General features: G+C 36.4%; 1 protein-coding gene across 1 annotated transcript; it reads left to right on the top strand.

Moving 5' to 3' along the window:
* Positions 1-17,898: 17,898 nt before the first annotated feature.
* Positions 17,899-18,441, top strand: LOC149151895 (uncharacterized). The gene has a single exon (XM_089443309.1). The coding sequence runs from the start codon at positions 17,899-17,901 to the stop codon at positions 18,439-18,441; it is 543 nt and encodes a 180-aa protein (XP_089299435.1).
* Positions 18,442-22,677: the final 4,236 nt, after the last annotated feature.

Raw genomic sequence — 22,677 nt, forward strand, 5'->3', positions numbered from 1 at the left:
ACTTCTAAGACACTATGCTTCAAAAAGAATGCTAATTTAACATGTATGCAATCCTACTCTCCTAAGAATGTAAATTCAAAACATCAAACATTCTACTACTGTGCACGTAAATGAAATAAATATGTTTTTCTTTTTTTCTTTGTTATGGAAAAGTGTGAAAGCTAATATCTTTTGGTGATGTAGCAGGTGGCTTAGGGATGCTGGTGAATGGTTAGAAGGTTGGGGAGACTAGTAGGTGACCTTTTCTAGCTTCCTAGAGGCTTTTCCATCAATTCAGCCTCAAAACAGACCACTAACAGGAAAACCTATAGGATGTCCTAAAAACCTACAAGATACACCCGAGAGAAAAAGGATGGGTGTTGAAGGTGATGAAATGAGGCAAGGAAATACCTAGGATCACTCTAGAACTCAAAACCAATGTTGGAAGATGGTTGGATTTTCTCAACAAGTTTGGAGAAGTTTCCTTGTGAAATGATGAAATTGGCGAGGGTTTTAGTGAAAGCAAGGAAAGATCATGGATGGATGAAGTCAGAAGGAGGTTGTTGAATATGAGATCTCTCTGTACTTCTGAAACACCTACACTACATCAAACATTTACATTTACCTAAAAATCATGGAAACAAGAAGAATTTTAATGATCTAGGAAAACAGAGTTTAATGAGCCGGTTGTCTACTTCATGAATGAAGAAAACTTGTAGAACAAGATGGAATCATTGATGATATCTAATGTAAGACGGAAGATGGAAGAAATTATAACTAAATCCTACTCTTGCAAACTGATCAAATGTTGGCCTAAGCACAGAAAACCCTAAATCCATGAGAAACTAGAATTCTGTTTTTTTGGGGCTGCATAGGAGTTATTTTCTTAAATCATGATCCCTGAAGGAAGAAGTGAGGCCAAAACACTTATTGAAAACTTTTTGATGTTCCTTTATCTCTTCTAAACTAGTGCTGAAGTAAAGAACAAATGGAAGAAAACTAATCAAATCTACACTACTTGTAATGAAATACTTCTAAAGACAATTCAACGTGAATCTATGAAACCAATCTAAGCATACAAATACACAAAGAGGAGCCTTTGCTGCTAGAGTTGGGCCCTAACCCAAGAGCTTCAACCCTTTGAGTTAACTCAGTGTTGGATTAAGGAAATGCTCATTCTCATTATCAAAACAGAAAATTACATAGCAATGTCTTCCACAAGTCTTGAACTCGAAAATGACTAGTGTTTTTACAGCAAAAATTCAAATCCTAATGAGGCTCTAGGCCTCTTTATTTATAAAACTGAAGTCTCCAATGACTTCCTTAAATCTAGGGAGGCTCGACTCCCAAACTTGAGATAAACTAACTCTTTAACTGTCACTTGCTCGGCTGCCTTTTGATCTCCATGACTTGGCTGCTTGTACTCCGAGCTAGTGTGATTGATGGAGGAATATTCGAATGAGGGAGGAGTAAATGAGGAGGATTTACCTCCTACAATCTCTCTTCCTTGTCTCATTCGAGTTTTAGCCCTTAATCTAGCCAAAATTCCCTGATTTTCTCTCACAAACCTGCATTCAATGCACATTAGTCCACTAGGCATAATATCTCACTTTGACTCATCTCATTAAACAAAATATAATCAAAATATGTAATAAATTGTGAGAAGAGTTGATTTGACTAATCTAGGAGGTGAATTAAGGTCCATATAGTTACCCAATGATGAGGCTCATCGGAATGTATCATAGAGAAGGGTATTATTTAAGCCTAGAGGGGTGAGTGACTATAAGGAAGAGGAGAATTAAATGAATTTTGATGAAAATAAATAATACAATCATGTACCATGATCATTGGAATCAAGAATGCATTAGGGTATGTCATAGGGAAAAAATGATCTAAACTTGTTACATGTGGAAACCTCACGAAGAAAAGAACAACCATATAGATAAGCATTATGGTTAGATAAATACTTTTATCCAAATTTGTGAAATTGAGGAAACTATTTATGCTTACAATAAAAATTATTTGAATACACATGTTTTCTTATAAGTTTTGTAGGACTATCAAGAGTTTGAAAGTGACCATGTTGTGCAGAAAATACCATCGTTGAACTAGTGGAAAGGATAAATAACGTGAAGAATGATGTTGCAAGGAAGGAGCAAGGATTCTAACGCAGCTGAAATGTAGCAACCCATATACTACTACAATGACAAAAAATGCTTGATAGTTTGATGCTACCAAAGGTGACACCTGGAAAGGGTGTGAACATTGAGGATAGTGTTCCTTTAAGGGGGAGGGGATTGTAATGACCATAAATCTTAACCATGTTGATAGTGTGCTTGTAATTAATTATGTTATTGATCCTTGTATGGGCATATAAATGTAGATGGGAAATAGACTCAGAATAATTGTAATAATAATTTAAAAATATGAGTTGATGAAGCAGAGAAGCCTTGATATGATATGGACCACAAGAAGTCACAAGGAGGAGGAGAGCCAACAAGATGGAAATTGAGGCTAATAACTTCCAATGAATTATCAGTTGAGCCAAACTTTCATGAGGACAAAGATTGTCAACCTTTTCCCAAGAAAATATCTAATACGAAGGTGTAGCAATAGTTACCATTAGTTATGAGAGATGTGGAAAATAGTACCATAATTTCTCATAGGTATGGGAAATGTACCACTAGAATAATTCACTAAAAGTTTCTAATATGACCTAACAAGTGCAAAACCAATAAGAAATTGGTTAAAGAAGAAACCTGAAGTAATAATAATTGTTTGGGGGGATAGATGAAATGAGAACATTCTTCCCCATAGAGAACATGGGAAGAGGAATCATGCAAAGTGAAATACCCATGTAGAGAGGAGAAAAATTCTCTCGTAGAGGGAAAGACATGCATAGAGAAGGAGAATTCATCCTTGAGGAGAGAATGAAGAATTATCTCGTGTGATAGGAAGTACTCATGGAAAAGATTGCACATAACAAGAAATAAGTATTCACAATGGAAACTAGAGATAGAGTACACAGAGATCACGAGAGGATAGAGAGAATTATAAATAACAAGAACGTGAGAGAAGAAGCATAGAAAATATAATTGATGGATTTGATTGGATGAATGAAATCAAATTCAAAAATCCACCTAGTATTGTGGTGTGATAATTTTCTGCGTGGACTCTTTGTTTAGGTTGGGGGTGCCCAACTACAAGAAAGAAAATAATGTAGTTGAGCCTATGGTGGAGTGGAACGTGGCTCACTCTTCATTAGTTGTAGGAATAATTTTATTGGCTAATGAGATAATTGTCCCTTAGGAACATTAAATTATGTAATGTTGATCCAACTGCATATTGGCAACCACCCATCTCATCCACTAACTCAGTGGTTCTCTATCTTCTTGGTATTTTTTCTATGATTTTTTTGGTCTAAAAATTCAAGGGTCATCTTGAGGCCCAAAATGATGTTTTTGGGCAATAAATGGGGACACCCCCAGCCAAAAGTCATAATATTTGGATAGTTCTTTCCAATGGTCCACTATGCACCTTGAAGGGTCATTGTATGCAAGATTTTCTCCCATGGGAAGTTGATGTACCAACAACCACCTTAGGGCCCACAAACCTTTTAGTACTTCATCTTCTAAGGTTAGGGTTTTTGACCTATAGGGTTATGTATTTATGTAAAAATGCCATTATTTTGTCCTCCTGTGATAGATTTTGGGAAACACATGTAACCACCATCTCTCTCCCTTCAGAGATAGCTACTACCATTCTAGCCAACTTATGTTCTACAATATTTGGTTATTTTATTTATTAATAGAATTTTGTTGCTTTTCCAACTTGAATTAGTGGTATTAGAGCAGTCTACTCCTTGTTATTTCTTAGTGCATGTCACCAAAAAAGGTTAGGGGTTGGGTCTTGAGCTAGTTTCACATGGGAATTATCTCCCCTAAAATTTCAAGTGGCCTCACGTGGCAAAAGATAGACAAATGACAGAGAAAGAGATCTTTGAAGTTGTTTCTTGAGGAAGCTCTCGTGTGACAAAGCAATAAGATAATGGATGATCCTTTAATTTTTGTGAACAATGGTTGATGCACCTTCAACAAATTACAATTTTGGAGGTGTGAAACCCTTCAAGGTACATTTAAACTTTGGTATCCCCTCATTTGAAGGCCAAATGTATGTAGATGCTTTGGAGAAATGGTTAAATCCATTAGAGGGATATTAATCCATCCAAAAAAAAATTGACAATGAGAAGATCACTTTTGTACTACCAAAAACCTTTCCCAATGTCGAAGATCAATGGGAAGGTTACTGGGAGAAATAGATCTAGGACAAGTCTAGTATATTCAATGCAAGACCCAATTAGTCTAATTTTGTCAATTCCCTTAAGGAGGAATTCTACCCTATAGAGAAATATAATGACTAGCACATGAGATGGAGAAGTCTATGATAGTATAGGGACTAGACATTGAAGTGAAAAGTGATGCGAGCAAAAATTGAAGTGACAAAATAAGTATGAATTTTAGTGTACAAATAAACTACAACAAAATCCTGGAAAGGGTTGCATTAATTCACTAAACAAGGGAAAAAGAAAGGAGATCCAACCTCAAGAAAACTAGCCTAAGTCATAGGAAAATAAGTGTAATGGGAAGTCAAATAAGGACACTGAAAATTTGTATGAGTTCCACAGAAACCCCTGGCACAATAGTGATCAATGTTGCTTGAAACAATCTTTGTTGGTTGATCTTAAAGAAAAATAAGTAGACTTTGACTTAGATTTGTATTTATAACGTGATAAAATAAAGTGGCTCATTGATGCAAAACCCAATTTTTCCATCACATCCACAAAGATCCAACTAGAAGAGTGACAGGAGCTAAGGATAGGGAGTGCCTTTTCAATTCACAAATGTGGGTGAAGGTAACCCCACTACATTTCATTGTTGATAGTGGGAGGCATAAGATCCTAAACTTAGCTAATGTTGTAAAGAGATTAAAGCTACTGACAATGCCACACCCTCAACCATACAACATTTTTTGGTTGAGGCATGGGTGAGACATCTATGTCAACCAAAAATGTTTTCTATCGTATGGAATCAAGCCCCTCAAAGATGAGGTACAAAGTGATTTTTCCCACTTGAAGTTTGTGATTTTCTTCTAAGATAACATTATTTATGGAAACATCATGTTTTTTATGAGTACCATCCACCTAGTGTCATTTTTTGTCTCAAGGTTCATCTCTATAGTGTACCATAGGTAGTTATAACTACTCCAATTACATTGATCACAGTAAAACAATGTTGAAAAATAATCTCTTACACTACAAATTTTTCCCTCTTCATGGTTTATGTAAAAGGTGAAAGGGAGGTCATGACAACCACCACATGCTTAGCAAAGGGGATCCCTATAAAATAGAAGAAAATGGAAAATATTGTAAAAGAATATAGAAATAATTTTGTTTCACCTATTAGGGTGCCTCTCCATTACCAAGTCCAGCACTAAATTAACTTCATAATTGGTGCTCCTTTACCTAATGGCCCAATATATATACATTATCTCTTGGAGAATGAGGAAATAAAATGTTAGGTTCATGAGCTCATCCAATAGAGACACACTTGACTGAACCTTACGAAATCCCAATTTTGTTATTGCAGAAGAAGGATGGGCCATGGAGATGTTGTATTGATTATAGAGCCTTGAACCAAATGACTATCAAGAATAGGTACCCAATCCCTTCAATTGATGATATTCATTATCAACTTAAGGGTACCCATTCTTTAGTGATATTGATTTGAAGTTAGGCTATCAATAAGTTCCAATTGAGCAAGCCCATGTATGGAAGACATCCTTAAAACCTAAAGGAATTTCCTTCAAACCTAAAGGAATTTTTATGTGGTTTGGCTTGAATAATGCTCCAACAATTTTCATGGGGTGATATATGATTTCCTATGGTCATTCAAAAAAAATTTGTAGTTTTATATTTGGATGACATACTTATCTCTAACATAATTTGGAAGAAAATTTGCAACACATTGAGTAGGTATTTAGCACATTATTACAACAAAAGTTTGTAGAAATAGCTCAAAATTTGCAGATGCTAATGGATTTAGACTAAAAACAATAGACACAAATTTCTTCTACTTAATCTGCAAAAAGGAAAACATACAATAGAAACACATGAAATCATTCAAACACATTGAACATAGTATTTTTCCTGGGGAACCCAAATGGGGAAACCCCTCCTCTGTTTGTATTATATCAGATGAGAAAAATTGATCTATTAAAATGACAACTTCAATCCTTGAAGCTCAACCTGCACTGCAATATTGACCTCTTCCTCCTTATTATGCTCTAGAAAATACTTAGCCAAACAAGGCCTCTTTATTTCCCCTATTTCAACACAATTCCTGAGGAAATTAGCTTCTAAATAATATGGAAAGCTCTTATTTTCTTGTGCAATTCCCAAGAGGAATGCCTCACCTGCTACATGCAAACCATGTACACTCTCTAGTATACAATAATAAATACATTGATGCATTTTTCATCCACTCAACTAGGCAAATCGAAATCCAATCATGACTAGGGCTACTTTTAGTAAATTGATTAGTTAATTGAGAGATCAGTGAGTTAACAATAGTTACAACTACTCAACTAAACTCCTACTGACTCTATACATGACTAGAGCTCACATAACCGAGTTTTACTAACTATAACTCCACTAGATTGCTTGATCTTAGCAATCAACACATGTGCAACTCTACTTCTTGCCCACAAACTTGAATTTCCTGACTTAACTGAGTGACTTGGCCATGTCAATCCTACTAACTACAACTCAAGTCATCCTGTTGATGTGGAAATTCAAATTTCTCCATTTGACTAAGGCACAAGTAAAATGAAGCCTTTTCTTGCTACAATTTAACACTCCCTCTTAGCAAGAAAAGGGTTGTACACAACATCAATCCTACTCCTCTCTAGGAATGTGTTGTAACACAATTAACACTCCCTCTCACTGTTGTTGTTTCTACTGCAACAACTAGAACTGAGAAGCATCCAAAATAATGAGTCAATGGTGTCTTTGAGCTGCAACTGTCTCTTATGTCTCTGACTACTGTTATCCTGCAATTGTCGCCTAAGATCTGACTGCATCAACTGACACTGATCCTTCTGTTACTAGATATTGTAGGCCCCTGTAGCAAGGGGAATGATCCATGAGAAGAATATACCGCATTTGTTGCTGCTCTCCTATGGACCCTACCCAAATCTTTATAACTCTCAGACTAAGGCTGTACATCACCCCACCTCACTCCTGGAGGTATAGTTGCATACAAAGTGAACTCTAATCTACTCATACTATTGTTATTATTACTTTCTTGTTGCTTACTCATTGTTGTTGCAACTACTGCAATAATGAGTTTGATCTCCCCAGATCCCGAAGTACTAGCTTCCATAGGGTTGCTCCCTCTGAAACTAGACTCCCTCTTAGTCTCAATCTCCCTATGGTAAATCTCTCTGCTCCATCCTAGCAACTCACATTATCTTCTCACACTAGAGAAATTCCTGTACCACAAATTTGTTATTCAAAATTTCTTTGAGAGAAGATTAGGAACTAGTTAACTGAGAGATCAGTGAGTTAATAACAGTTACAACTACTCAACTAAACTCCTACTTTCTTTATTCATGACTAAAGCTCAGGTAATTGAGTTTCACTAACTATAACTCCACTAGATTGCTAGACTTAGTAATCAACACATGCACAACTCTACTTATTGCCCACAAAATTGAATTGATTGACTTAACTAAGTGACTTATCCATGTCACTCCTACTAACTGCAACTCAAGTCATCCTATTAATGTGGAAATTCGAATTTCTCCATTTGACTAAGGCACAAGTAAGATGAAGCCTTTTCTTGCTACAATTTAACAAAGTTGTATGAAAATATGGAGAAATACTCATTTGGAATGCATTTCATTAAATAATTTGGATACATCATGGAGGAAAATAGGGTGCATGTGGACCTATCAAAGATCCAATTCATCTGGAATTGGCCAATTTTAAGGACCCTAATAGAGCTCCATAGCTTCTTGAGCCTTTCTAATTTCTATCGAATGTTTTTTTTGGGCTACTGTCATATCCCTTGGCCCTTAAGAAATGTGACCAAGGGTGCCACTAAAGAAAAAATTTCATTGTCTAAGTCACAAAAAAAAGCATTGGAGGATCTAAAACACTTCCTATGCTCTACACTAGTCCTCACCCTCCCAAACCTACAATAATTATTTAAGATTGAGATAGACACCTCTGACTATGCTATTGATGAAGTCATCACTTAGAAATATCATCCAATGGCATGTCATAGTGAAAGAATCTTTGATACTATTCGAAGATAACTCGCCTATGATAAGGATATTTACTCCAACATGTAGGCATGTCAACTGTTGAAGAATCATATTTTGGGGAAGGAGATGATCATCTAACCTAATCACAGACATATGCAATCTATGTAGACACAAGGAAAGTTAAAGAATGACCACCATCACAAATGGTCCACATACTTGCAACAAATCCACTTAAACATCAAGTACAAGAAGGGAAACACCAACCTTGTTGTTGACTTCCTTAGTTAGCCCCTATTTCTGGTGTTACCTACAATTCTTAACTCTTGTGGTAATGGGACCTTTTGTTGGACTTAATTATACAATAATTACCCTAAATTTATTGTTACATACCAGACTATGATTGTAGGTAAACAATTTCCATACTTCCACCTCTAAAATGTGCTCTTGTGCTACTTAGGCCATCTTTGTGTTACTTCACAGGAGCATATGAAGTTAATTTGGGAGGCACAATAAAATCAATTGGAAAGGCACTACGGTGTGGAGAATATATCAACAATACTTCAAAAATATTTCTACTAGAAAAAACCTCAGTAGGATGTCCATTAGATATCAAATCATGCATTTTATATTCCATTGCTAAAGTGGCCATTGAGAAGTAGGGGTTGTACACTCCCCTACCTAACCCAAAAAGCCCTAGGGTCCTATATCCATGTATTACATGTCAGGATACCCTTCACCAAGCATGATAATGATTGTATATGTTTGGTTTTTCATTGGTTCTATAAGATAGCCATCTTGGCAATGTGCAAGAATAGTATCATAGTCATAGCCAATGATCTTCATTGAGTATGTTTGAGTTAATTTTGGGTTACTTCAAACTATTATTTCAGAAAAGGACAACAGGTTCCTCAATACACTTTGATCCATCCTATGGTCTCTAACAGATACCAAGTTGAGAAAATCAACAACCTTTCATCCCCAAATAGATGGACAAACAAAAGTGATCAATAGGATGATTATGAATATGTTGTGCATGTACAACTCCAAGCATCTATGCACATGGGTTGAAATCCCTCCATATATTTAGCATAGCTATAACAAAGTCCTCCATAACCCCATTGGCCATAGTCCTTTTCAGGTGTGCTTGGGGTTCCAACCATTGGCTCTGATTAATGTAGCACTTTCCACTATGTCTTCACAGCAGAGTCCTCCTTCTCAGCATAGATACAACACCTCCATCAATAGGTTCATGTTATTCTTCAAAAAACTAGTGCCAAATATAAGCAACAACATGACCAACATCAGGTTCCACAAAAGTTTTAGGTTGGTGATAAGGAGTTATTGCATTTATAAAAAGAATGACTCACAAGCCCTCATAGGAAGCTCATACCACTTTGATATGATCCTTACACAATAAAAAATACTATGGGTGAAAAGGATTTTGAACTAAGTATTCCCCTTTTTCTTGGCTTGCACCAAGTATTTAATGTCGAGTTGCTTTAACCATATTTTCCACTTATGATGGACACCTTGGAGGTAGTCGAGCAATTGGCCCCAAAAGAACTCAATCCTAACTACATTGAATAGGCTATGTCAGATCAGATAATGGACACCAAAATGAAGGATATGTGTCAACAAAACATACAACTTTATCAAGTTGTTAAGGTAGGGTAGATTCTTTACCAAGCAAAGTGGCTCACCAGAAGCCACATTCAACAAAAGTTTCCCCATTTGATGAAAAAGCTTGAAACAATGGAGATTGTTGTGTCCTAAGGGGGGCGAATTGATCCAGGTGTATATTGATGGCCACCATCCTCTTCCATTGACCCAATGCTTCTCTACTTATTGGTAGTTTTTCTATGGATTTTTAGGCCTCAAACTTCTAGGTCCATTTTGAGGTCCTAAATAATGTTTTTTTGTCATTATTGAGGCTACTATTCACCCCAAATAGACATTGTATGCAAAATTTGTATCCCTAGGAAGTTAATGTACCAACCACCTTAGAGCCTGCAAAATTTTTGACACTTCATCTTCTAGAGTTAAAATTATAGATTAAAGCCCCTAATAACTTTTATATTCTCATTTTAAATAATAAATTTTTATAATATTTTGAATCATATCAATAAAAAAATACATTTAAAAAAACAACAAACATAAAATGTTTCGAACATTTATAATAATAATAAAATATAAATATTATGATAGAGTTTTCAAATATAAATTGTTATGATAGAATATTCAAGAAAATCATTAATAAATATTAAAAATAAAAATAATTATAATAAAATATAAAATGTTATGATGGAATATTCAAGAAAATCATTAAATAAAAATAAATGTCAACAAGGAATATTTAATTAAAAAAAAAAAAAAAAAAAATATATATATATATATATATATATATATATATATATATATATATATATATATATATTTATATTTATATTTATGAAATATTTAAAATCTATTAAAACAAAGATGAGTAACCTCATTGCTATGCAAAGTGATAAAAATTGTGATAACGAAATAGGGTAAGAAATTACAAGGAAAACGGGAAAAAAAAATATCTAATAACAGTTCGAAATAATCAACACATTATAGATAAGTTCATTCTGAGAAATCGTTTTCCAAAGGATATTTTATAAATACCTTTTTATTAAAATAATAAAACGTAAGCATTAATTTTGCTCGTATAAAACTTATGTTTTTTAAGAAAATAAATACAAATAATTTTATATAATGAAATTCAACTTTTACATAGTATGAGAGGTAACTTTGTTTGGGATTTAACAACACTGCTTAGGGTTTTGGGAAGGTTTTACAGGAGAGCCGGAGCCGGAGCACGGGAGAGAGGAGCGCCACAGGGAGCCAGCCACCTGACAGGCTTCTAGCCACCTTGCCTACAGTTTTCACAGGAGCCAGCCACCTGACAGGCTTCTAGCCACCTTGCCTACAGTTTTCACAGGAGCTAGCCACCTTGCCTACAGTGTTTCACACACCTCAGGGGATCCTTGTCTAGCGCCCAGTTTCTTTATTCGAGACAAGCAGCTGATTGGCTTCCGTTTCGGTGGGAGCCAATCTCTTTCCTGGGGATTTTTATGCCACCTTACAGCCTTTCGAGATCGTGCCAGCTTCAAACTGCATGGTTTCCTTTTCATTTTTCTGCCACGTATCATCCTTCATGCATGGTATAGCTGGAGTGGCGTTTTCGGAACCTTTGCAGCTTGCCTTGAGGACGCCTGGCAGGGTTATCTGTTCTCTTCGAAAGCTCCCATTTCCTCCTTTACAAAGTCTTCAAAGCAGTTGATTTCCGTTTTTTCTCGACCCCGGGCCTTGCGGCCTCAGTGTCTCCCTGTCTTTTTCTGGTTTTCTCAACGTGAGAGCTCCTGTTCTTTTCTTCTCCCTTCGTTCTATCTGATGGAGTTATCGGTTTTGCTCATGGACGCTCTCTCTCGCTGCTCTCGGTGAAGCTCTTCAGGTCAGTTTTTATCTTTCCTCAGTGCTGTTTGTTTCTGTTATTAGATGGTAGTTTTATCAAAAAGGTTTCTATTAAGCTGAAGCATGATAAACTAGCCCCATAATAGGAACCTATATGGCGTAGGAATAAGGCTAATAATCGCTCTGTTATATGATAATGGTCTGTATCTCCTGGTTTTCTAAATATGCTGAAGTCACTAATTGTTAAGATTAAGAATTCTATAGTTATTTACAGTCCGTGCTCAGACTTCCGCATCAGAATTGGTAAATGGTGGTGCATTTTTCAGCTATACTGTTGCTGCATTGACTGTCAGGACCATTCTACTGCTTAGTTTTTTCTGTTTTACTCTGGTTTGGGTGCTTCAAAGGTTTCCTGTTCTGGGATGGTTGTCGGAATTACCAGTTAATTTCCGTCATTGCCTTTTTTTCCCGATGATCTGTAAAGGGGGTTTTTCAAAATTCTCCGGAGAGTAATCTGGCTCTATTCTAACCCGTTGTGTCCCCTGTACTCATCTATACCCTATTTTCATCCGTTTCAGCTTCTTTAATCCTTTTCATTCAATTCTAGTCTTCGAATGACGGCGGAGAACTGTCCTCTCCTGTCTTCTCAATAGGAGTTTCAAGAATGATGGTCTTATCGCTTTCATTTTCCCCTTCTGGAGTCTTCCATCCTCCGGATCCCGAGAGTCTCTTTCTGCAGAATTCTTAAATATTCTTATCTTGTTGCGTCCTTATGTCAGGATAGAATCTACGGATTGGATCCTTCCTGAGCTGTCCTCATTAATCTTTTTCTCTAGGAGTTTCTCCATCTGGGGATTTTGTTCAGAAGGGATCTACGGATCGGTCTTCTCCCGTACTTGTCGCTTTCTTTTTATGGTCTCTAGGTATCCGCCGGCTTTATTGCGTCCTATCTCCCTCCAAAATGGCGGATGGATCTGATTCATCCGCCACACGGGCTCTCATTCAGGCCTCTATCCAAGTTGAGGAGGCTCGGATAAAATCTTCAAATTGTACAGGTTGGCAAGCCACGGTGGAAGATATGATAATCAATCCTGCCTGGCATGATACAAATCCTCCTTGTCCTGCGGAGCACACTTCGGGAGTTTTGAAAAAAGGAAAGGTATATGCCAGAGAGGACGGGCTTCCCAACCTTTCTTTCAACAAGTCTAAAAACCCTGTCAAAACAGTACCTCCCCCGAAGGCCATTTCTTTGGACTGTGCCATTCTTACTGAACGTATTAACAGTTTGAAAAGTCTAGCTCTGGTTGGGAAATGGCATTTCCCTGAAATGGGTGATGCGGATATGAGGAAGTGGCTGACTGACAAATGGTCCCCCCTGATCGGATATACTCCTGTCATCTCCCGTCTGATGAAGGAATGGTACTCTTTCCATTTCTTAAAAGCTTCTGATTTAGAAACTATTCTTCATAATCCCTGGGTTTTTGGCAGAAGCTTCTTGTCCCTCTCTCGATGGTATATTGGTTTTGATCCTTTAAAGAATACTCCATCGAACAGCCTGATCTGGGTAAAACTTCCGAATTTGCCTCTGGAACTGTGGTCGGTGGAATCTCTCTCTCAGATTGGGAATTCGATTGGCAAGTTTGTTTATGTAGACCCCTGGTGCAGAGGTGAGAAAGACAAGCGTATTGCGTGGGTCCTCATAGAGAAGCCGTACAAAGGAGGTTATCCTGACCATATCGAGATAGCATGGGGCGGCTTCAAAATCCATCAAAGATTAGATTTTTGGGGAATACCTTTTAGGTGTTCCTTGTGTCATAAAACGGGACACCTGATTAAAAATTGCAGTCATCGTCTCTCCCGAAGGAACAAGAGATTTTCTATGAAGCAAGATAGGAGGTCTGAACCCGAGCGCTCCTCGGATTCGTTTGGTTTTCTGGAGATCTCGCAAAAGAATAATCAGAAGCAATTGGCCCCCGGCCAATTATTGTCTCAAAATCCACCTATTCATGGCCCTCATATCGAGCCGGATCCTTGCTGCTCTCTTCAAGATTCTCTAGGTCGACCTGATACTTTCACTTCACCTCCTTTTGTTTGCTCTCCTATTCCTGAGCCCCTGGAGGAATTTCTGGTTCCCTCTCCTCCTGCTATGAATCAAAGGGATCTCGTGGTCGGCTCTCTTCCTATTCAGATCTCCTCCTCATCTCCGACTCCTGTCAAATCTCTTTCTTCTGATCCAAAAGGAAAAGATCCTATTCTCATGTCTACTCCGGTTAACTCGCCTTCTGAGTCCCCGGTCAATAGATTCGACAGTGATATTGACTTTCTCCTCCATAGAAAATCTCTGGAACTTGAGCCTTTGACCATTCATAAACCTTCCAGCCCGTCCTATCCTGTCATTAGTCCCAAATCAGCAAAGAATATTACTGTCAGGAAGAAACATAAGGGTGGTAGCCGCCATTTTAGAGGGAGATCTATTGTTTCTGAGCATGGCGTGAGAAATTTATCTTTAGTGGAAGTTCCTGTTCTGGATTCAACAGAGTTTCAGCCTCTTAGAGCATGTGTGGCTGGCGAGTCATCCAAATGACATTCCTTGCCTCAATGAATATCAGGGGCTTGGGCGCATCTCCTAAATACAATGCGCTCAAAGAAATTTTCTTTTCAGCTCATCCTAAAATCATCTTTATACAGGAAACCATGCACCCCAGCTATGTGTCTATAGCTTTCTTTAGGAGAATGTTCCCTTCGTGGTTTATGGTTGCCACTGAAGCAAATGGCCAGTCGGGTGGTCTTGTGGTCCTATGGGACCCTGCTTGGATTAAGGCAAAAGCTTTTAAATGCTGTGCAGGAATATTAATTTCGGCTTCTATCAGGGGCCAGGCCATAGTTCTCAATATGCTAAATGTCTATGCTCCATATAAGAATAGACTCTCTTTTTGGGAGAGGCTCTTTGCCTCGCAAATTCTTGAGATCGAATCGTTGATGATAGCAGGTGACTTAAATCTGACTCTCAGTTCTGATGAATGCTGGGGTAAATGCAGGAAAATAGACCCTCTGGCTGACAGACTCAGGAAGGAATTACTGAATAGGAATCTGGTGGACATACTGCCCAATAAAATGAAGCCTACCTGGGATAACAGCAGGACTGGGGAGGCCTATATCGCAAAGAGAATCGATAGATTTATCATCCACTCAAGCATTATTGGGAAATTGGGAATGCCAGTATCGTCTATTGGGAATGACTACACTTCTGATCACAGACCCATTTTCCTTGAATGGCGTGGTATAGATGTCAGGCTCGGTTACTCATTTAAATTCAACAGGATCCATTTAGATGACCCATCTTTTAATGAAATCATCACAAGCAAATGGAAGGAACTCCTGGAATCGGAGATGGCTCCATTCATGACATTTCGTGAAAAGATGGGATGCCTGAGGTCTGTGGCAAAGGATTGGCAAATCCGAAAGAAAATGATGGACAAACAAGAGTTAAATAATATCCAAAAGGAACTGGATTCCCTTTTAGATACAGCAGATCCGAATAGCCTGTCTCTAGATCTGAAATGCAGAATAAGAAAACTAGAGAAAAGGAAACAATTGATTTTGTTAAAGGAGGAGGCTACATGGAGACTTAAGAGCAGAGCCATCTGGCTCAAAGAGGGGGACAGGAATACGAGGTTTTTTCACAATTATGCAAATGCTAGAAGAGAGAAAAATTCTATATGGAGGATCAGAGATGACATGGGAAATGTTCTCCAATCTCAGAATGAAATCTCGGCGGAGGCAACGAGATTTTTCCAGAATCAATACAGAAGAAGGGAAGTAACCTTTCAAGATGCTCTATGGGGCATTGAACTGGTTCCGGAAATGTTTGATGACTCGGCAAATGAAAATTTCATCAAGCCGATCTCTGAAGAAGAACTCCTGAGAGCCATCAAAGCTTTCAAAAAGGATAAAAGCCCTGGGCCAGATGGATGGCCAATCGAATTTTTCTCTCACTTCTTCGACCTTTTCAAAGCGGATCTGTTGCGGATGGTGGATGCATCCCGGATGGCGGGAAGCATTCATAGTGCTATCTCCTCCACCTTTATTGCTTTAATTCCTAAAAAGGAAAGCTCTGATTCCTTCCATGATTTCAGGCCTATCTCGCTCTGCAATATCATGTTCAAAATTATCTCAAAAATTATTGCGGAAAGGATGAAGCCCATTCTAAATTCCTTCATCTCTAGGGACCAGCATGCGTTCTTAAAGGGCCGTATCATCTTGGATGCTGTTGCCATGACCCAGGAAAGTCTGTTCTCAATGCTGTCAAAAAATTTGGATGCGGCTATTCTCAAGATTGATCTGCAAAAAGCCTATGATTGTGTAGACTGGGGCTTCTTAAGAATCCTGCTGGCCAAAATAGGATTGAAATCTCAGAGCATCAACTGGGTGATATCTTGCGTTGAGAATGTCAGATATTCAGTCATTGTAAATGGAATTCCTTCGTCTTTCTTTCAAGCGGAGAGAGGTCTCCGACAGGGATGTCCCCTCTCTCCACTGCTCTTCATCCTGGTAATGAACTCTCTCAGTCTGCAGATAAATAAAGCAGTTGAGGACAAGAGATGTCGCCCGGTTAAGATATGCAAGGACATTTCCCTTTCTCACAATCTCTTTGTAGATGATGTCCTCATCTTTGCTATGCTTTGTAGGGCTTCTTGGGCATGCCTAAATGATATCCTTGTAAATTTTCAGAAAGCAACAGGTCTGTTTATCAATAAGGAAAAATCGTCTTTGTTTCACAATGATTCTAACATGGAAATCGTTCTTTGGATTTCTGAGTTGATGGGCATTGCTCCTTTTTCGATCAAGGATGGGATTAAATATTTGGGTTTCAACCTAAAGGCAAAAGGCAATTCCAAGAAGGATTGGCAATGGTTATTGGACCGTTTTTATAAAAAGATCTCAGGCTGGGAGTTAAAATTTCTTTCTTTAGCTGGTAGATTCATTTTAGTACAGGTTGTTCTATCTCAACTAGCAGTTTATTGGGCTCACATCTTCTTTCTCCCTGCTAGTATTATTAACCGAATGAACAATCTGGCAGCCAATTTCCTCTGGGGAGGTCAAGTTTTTCAGAGCAAATTCCACTTAGTCAAGATGGCTTCTATATCAAAACCAAGAAAGGTGGGGGGTTGGGGTCTTTTAGACATGCGCTCTTTCGGGAAAGCACTTCTCTGCAAATCTCTCTATAGAGGTATTTTTGGCGAAGGGCCATGGAGCAAGGTTATAAGGGCGAAATATTTAAAAGGCAGAAGCTTAGAGTTCTGGTACAGAAGACGCTCCATTGGCATTAGAAAGGGATCGACTATCTGGCAAAGCCTCAGGAAAGTCCATCCTTTCTTCATGAAAAATCTTCGATGGACTCTATGCTCGGGATCTAGTATGCTTATCGGTTTTGACTCTATTTCATGTGGTCTGGACTTCTCTTTCCCTTCTCCGCTGATATGCTTTCTTCATAGACAGGGATGTTTCACATGGGACAAACTGATCAAATCTTGGTCAGGCTCAATCCCTGTCTGGAAGGATGGGGAGGATCTGCTTTTGCCTCAATCGCTGATCCCTCTCTGGTTCTCTGTTAAAGAGAGACTAAATAGCCTGGGGATTTTTCGAGCAGGTACAAAGGATGCCTTGGTATGGTCTCTTCCTAAAGCAAAACTGCCAGTTCGCGTAAAGGATATCTATGCTGAAATGATCTCGGTTCTCGCTGGGAGTCCTGGTCTGCTCTTCCCTCCATGCCTTTGGGAGGCGGCATGTCCTCTTAAAATGATTATATTTTCTTGGCTAGTTTTTGGGAACAGGAATCTTACATGGGAGGTTCTTCAAAGGAAAAACTGGCAGGGTCCCAGTAGATGTGCCATGTGCCACAATGCAGAGGAATCAAACATGCATATGTTTTTTCAATGCGCCTCGTCCCTCCATATCTGGTATGAACTTTCTTTAGTTTTTGGTTTTCCTCACCTTATCTTTCCTTCTGTACAGGATGGTTATAAGTGGTGGAGTGGGCAATGTCTATCCTGGAGATCATTGTTCATCATTGCTGTTTGGTTCTTATGGAAATGGAGAAACATGCAAATTTTTTAAGAATCAAAGGAGCCCCTTCATGCAACTCTTCAGCGTATTATGGCATGCCATGACTCTTTACTTCAGGTCGACTCTCAGCCAAAAAAAGCCTGCAAAAAGGAGCTGGGAATCTTTTCCTATCAGACCCCTGCCGCGTTCTTCGATGGAGCTGAACGCAACCATTGTTGTGGCTGCGGGGTGGTCATCGTTATAAGTGACAGCCTTCACTATTCTTTATCTTGGCATGGCGGTTTTGGCTCAAATTCTCTGGCGGAGGCTAGGGCTCTCTCGGGGTTGCTTGCTTTCTGTGTCTTCTTGGGCATACAGTCTATATCAATCTTTGGAGACTCAAAATCGCTCATTGATCATGTTAATGGTCTGGGTCTTATTAATTGTCCACATCTCCTTGGATGGTTAAGTCGCAGCTTCTTTCGGAACCTAATTAACCGGATTTCGTTTCAGCATATTCCTCGTTCCTGGAATGCTCAGGCTGATATCCTCTCAAAGGATGGTCTTAGCATGCAGCCTGGTCTGTGCTCATTATCAGTCATGCTTGATGGTAGCTCATTCCTCATTCAGGATTTCAGCATTAATGGAATGTGACTCTCATCCATGCAAAGGCCGCAAGCTCTCTATGAATGTGTTTTATCATGCAATCTTTTGCTGGTTTTGTTTCTTCTGCGATAGAATGTTTTTTGTATCATGTTCGGATAATGCAGGTTATGTATATGTTTCTGTCATAAGCTTTGGATGATCCTGAAAATCTGGCCCTTTATTTAGTATCAGCATCTGGGCTTTCTTTTGCCCCCAAATCTTGTTATGTAATGCAGATCTTTATATTTTCTTAATATAAATCTATGATGGTTTTTTTCCTCTGAAAAATAAAAATAAAAAAAAAAAAAAAAAAAAGAAAGAGGTAACTTTGTTTACCTAAAATTCAAGATAACTTTGTTTACGTAAAAATCAAATTTTCCCTTTGTTGCAAATATCTTTACACAATGAAATTCAAATTCGACATGACTAAGAAGATTTTGAATATGGAAAATAAGAGGGAATGTTGTATAAATGGGAAAGGACATTTAAAACCTACAGTTGTAACAAATAATAAAAGATCATTTTCATCTTTTTATGTGTCTTGATTTTAAATAAAGATGGGAAATTGAATTTTTTTTTAATGAACATCAAATTGAATAAACATTTATGGGCATCAAAATTGAACATAAGATTAAGTAAAGAATATTCATTAAATACATTATGATACATTATGTTTAGGGATGTTTTTATTAATGAATTATAATAATTTTTTAAATTTTATCATGAAAATGAAATGAGAGAAAATTTGCCCACGGGGCTTTGGATTGACGGTGAATGGGTGCACTATTAAGGCACTCCTTGCAATAAGTCATTGGTTCAAATTCCCGATGGGTGGTTACCTACCAAAAAAAAATTAGAAAAATTTAAAAGATGAAAATTTATCTTAAAGTTTAGAAATTATGGTGAATCTCACTAAATATGATATGACATGATATGCATGCGATCTCTAAACATTTTTATAAAAATATTCAAACTTATATTAATTCTATATAGTCTCTACATAAAATGTTTGGCGGATTTTAAGGTAAAATATTTTTTTGCTATAAAATTTGGGTGAAATATTTTTATGAAAAAATGGAAATTAACCAATATTTTTTTAGAGAAAGCATGGAAATTAGCCCATTTGTAAATATTAACCCCTAAGATTTTCTCTAAGTGAAATTTAGGGAAGATAACATTGTTAAATTTTTTATATCTTCAAAGTATAAAGGCATAAAAAACCCAAAAGAGAATAATTACTTAGTAAAGTTATTAAATAGAAATTAAAGGTAAGGTGAAAGCAACAATCATGAAATATTTTGGGAAGGGATAAAAGATAACTATAATGTATTTAGTGAGGATAATGTGAAATTATTCAATGATGATGATCATATACATTAATTATGCCCCTGGCACCTTTCTAGGTATCTCATATTATCCTTTGTAGGAATATTATATTGTCAATGAGATACAATAAGTGAATTGGAGAACAAAGTAGAGCAATAAACAAGGGGAAAAAATGCAAACCAATGAAATCATAAACACATTATAGAGAGGTTAACTCCAAAATAGAATTGTCTTAAAAAAAATCAAAATATTTTTTTTTTATTTTATAAAATTATATATAATATATTATACATGGGTAAGACTTTATTCAGAGGAACCACTAAACTACACAAGACATTTCAAATGAAGAAATATTTTAGAAATAATAAACCAAAGTAGTAAAATATTTTCTAAGGACATGTTGCATAAAGTTGGTGCCTTAGAGTTATAATCACATGAGTAAACATCTCAATTTTAATAGGAAAAGTTACAAATGGCGGAAAATTAAATTGCATGTTTCCAAGATAGAACTTGGTAATATATGAAATTTTCAAAGACAATAAAATAGAAATAAATACCAGGAAAGAACAAGAACCCAACCATACTCAATGATTTTTACCCCATCATGCAAAATAGTCATTTATGTCATCATACAACCCAAATTGATTCCATTGATGTGAAAACCACTAAGAAGGAAATGTAACTAACATTGCAATTTATAGTTTGCATGACAACATATTTTTAAGACGTGAATTTTCTTCAACTATCTATTTTTGGGCCTTCCCCCAAAACACATTTGGTAATAGAGCATTTTTTTCCTTAAAATTATCCTTATTTTTTTCACTTCAAATATGTACAAGTTGATAATATTCTCCAAAAAATACATGTTAATAGTTTCACTCATACATATATGTATATATGACTTTTTTCTTATTTAAAATGATCTCCTAGAATGTGACACTTAGGTGTAATATTTGAACCTTTAAAAAATATATAGGTTTAATATAATCATACAAGAATTCAAAAAGTATAAATATGTGGAAGTACTTACAATTTATTGCAGTAGATTATGTGTTTCATATAAAAAAATTCCTTTAAGAATTTTTAAATAGAAAGTGACACCTCAAGCACTTGTCCACAATTTTGTATCTTATAAAGTAACCATCTTTGTATTTCTATGATGTAGTAAATTCAAATATATATTAGGTTATCCTTAAAAATTTGGGAATGACACAGTAATGTCTTTAAAATAGTTTTATTAATGGAGTAATTTTCCCACATGAATTCCAATCACCCTCAATACCTTTGTTTTCATAGAAGTCAAATATTTCCTTGAATGCATGGATGATAACTATAGATAACAAAACAAGGAAGAGTACATTAGCACTTAGGAGACATCCATTATAGGTACATCATAATTTACATCCATTATAGGTACATCATATTTTTTATAATGTTTGAGTCAACTTATTGATATAAATTTACAAATAATAACCATGGATACAACATGTAATACCTATCATTGTTCATAATACGATGAATGATTCTACTAATGTATTTGTTTTATATACTTTAGATTTAGGAGATATATCTGATCTCCATCCTAGTATCCAATCTTTTTGAACAAAATTGAATAACTCTAACTTATAAATAGATTAGAGTGGTTGTATTTTTGATAGTACAAACAGATTTACCTTGTAGAAATGGAAGGCCTGTGCTATTTTACTAAAAAAAATTATACATTATTGTCTAAATTGACTTTAAATTTTATATCTTTACTTATAAACTCATTTGCAAAATATACAATTATATCCACAAAATTGTGTTGAAGAATGATATATTCAAAGAAAACCCTTTTAATTGAATAAATTTCATTCATACAAACATATCCACCATAAAATATAACATGCAAATAAAATGCAAATGGATTTATAACCTTCAATTAAGGACATATTACAAAAGACACTCGTGAGGACATGTTATCCAATATGTTGATATTTAATAGCTAAACAAAACTTCATGTTATCCAATGCAAAAATGAGTGAATTGTTAGATGAGATGGAGGGATGCCATAATCTTTGTGAATCTAATGTAAAGTGAGTGAACTATAAGATGAGATGACAAGATGGCACAAAAATTAATAATAGACTTACTCATATACATGGGGACAACAACAATGCACTAGAAATAGTGAACTTGGTGCACCTAAAAGGGATTTGGGGTCTAGTATTCCTATTTAATAGTCTATGGAATGAGGTTTCCACCAATACGTATTGTCACCATTGCTTCTCAAACCTTTCCTACTCCTATTTATTCGTTAGCACATTTCTTTTCTTCCTTCCTCTAGAATAGATGCAACTTTACTTATGATATAACCATACCATCCCTATATGCATCTAAGCTAGAAATAATATAAGTTTTATAATTCATTTGTATTTTTGCCTATGAAAAATTTGCTAATAAAAGGTTAATTGCTTCACCTATCACAAGTGATTAATTACCTAATCTGCCAAGCATTAGTGCGAGCAAGAGCGATTTGAGTAGTGTTAACTTGTACAACATCTCTACTAAATTAATATTCATACGCATATACAATAGTCATTCCTCTATTTGCAATATCACCCCAAGATACCATATGTCAAAATGGTTAAGTTTTTGAATTTTAAGATATTTTTTAGTCCATTCAAATAAAATAAATTAAAATATTTTTTTAAATCAACATAAAATATTGTTTTAAAAATCAAATAGGGGTTGATATTGTTTTATTGTTCATTAGCTTGTATGTTGTTCATTAAAGTGTCAAAGAAACAACAAGGAGAATAAAAGGTAAGGATGTATGCATCATGTTATTGCTTCTCTCTAATAAAAGCATGTCCATTTGACTTTCAGTTAGTTGGTCCAAAGAATAATCCCTCTATAAACAACATTATAAATAAGAGA

This window comes from Pinus tabuliformis, chromosome 9 (genome assembly GCF_031772625.1).
Source record: "Pinus tabuliformis cultivar Carrire ecotype Pingquan chromosome 9, CPIR1, whole genome shotgun sequence".
Lineage (NCBI taxonomy): Eukaryota > Viridiplantae > Streptophyta > Pinopsida > Pinales > Pinaceae > Pinus > Pinus tabuliformis.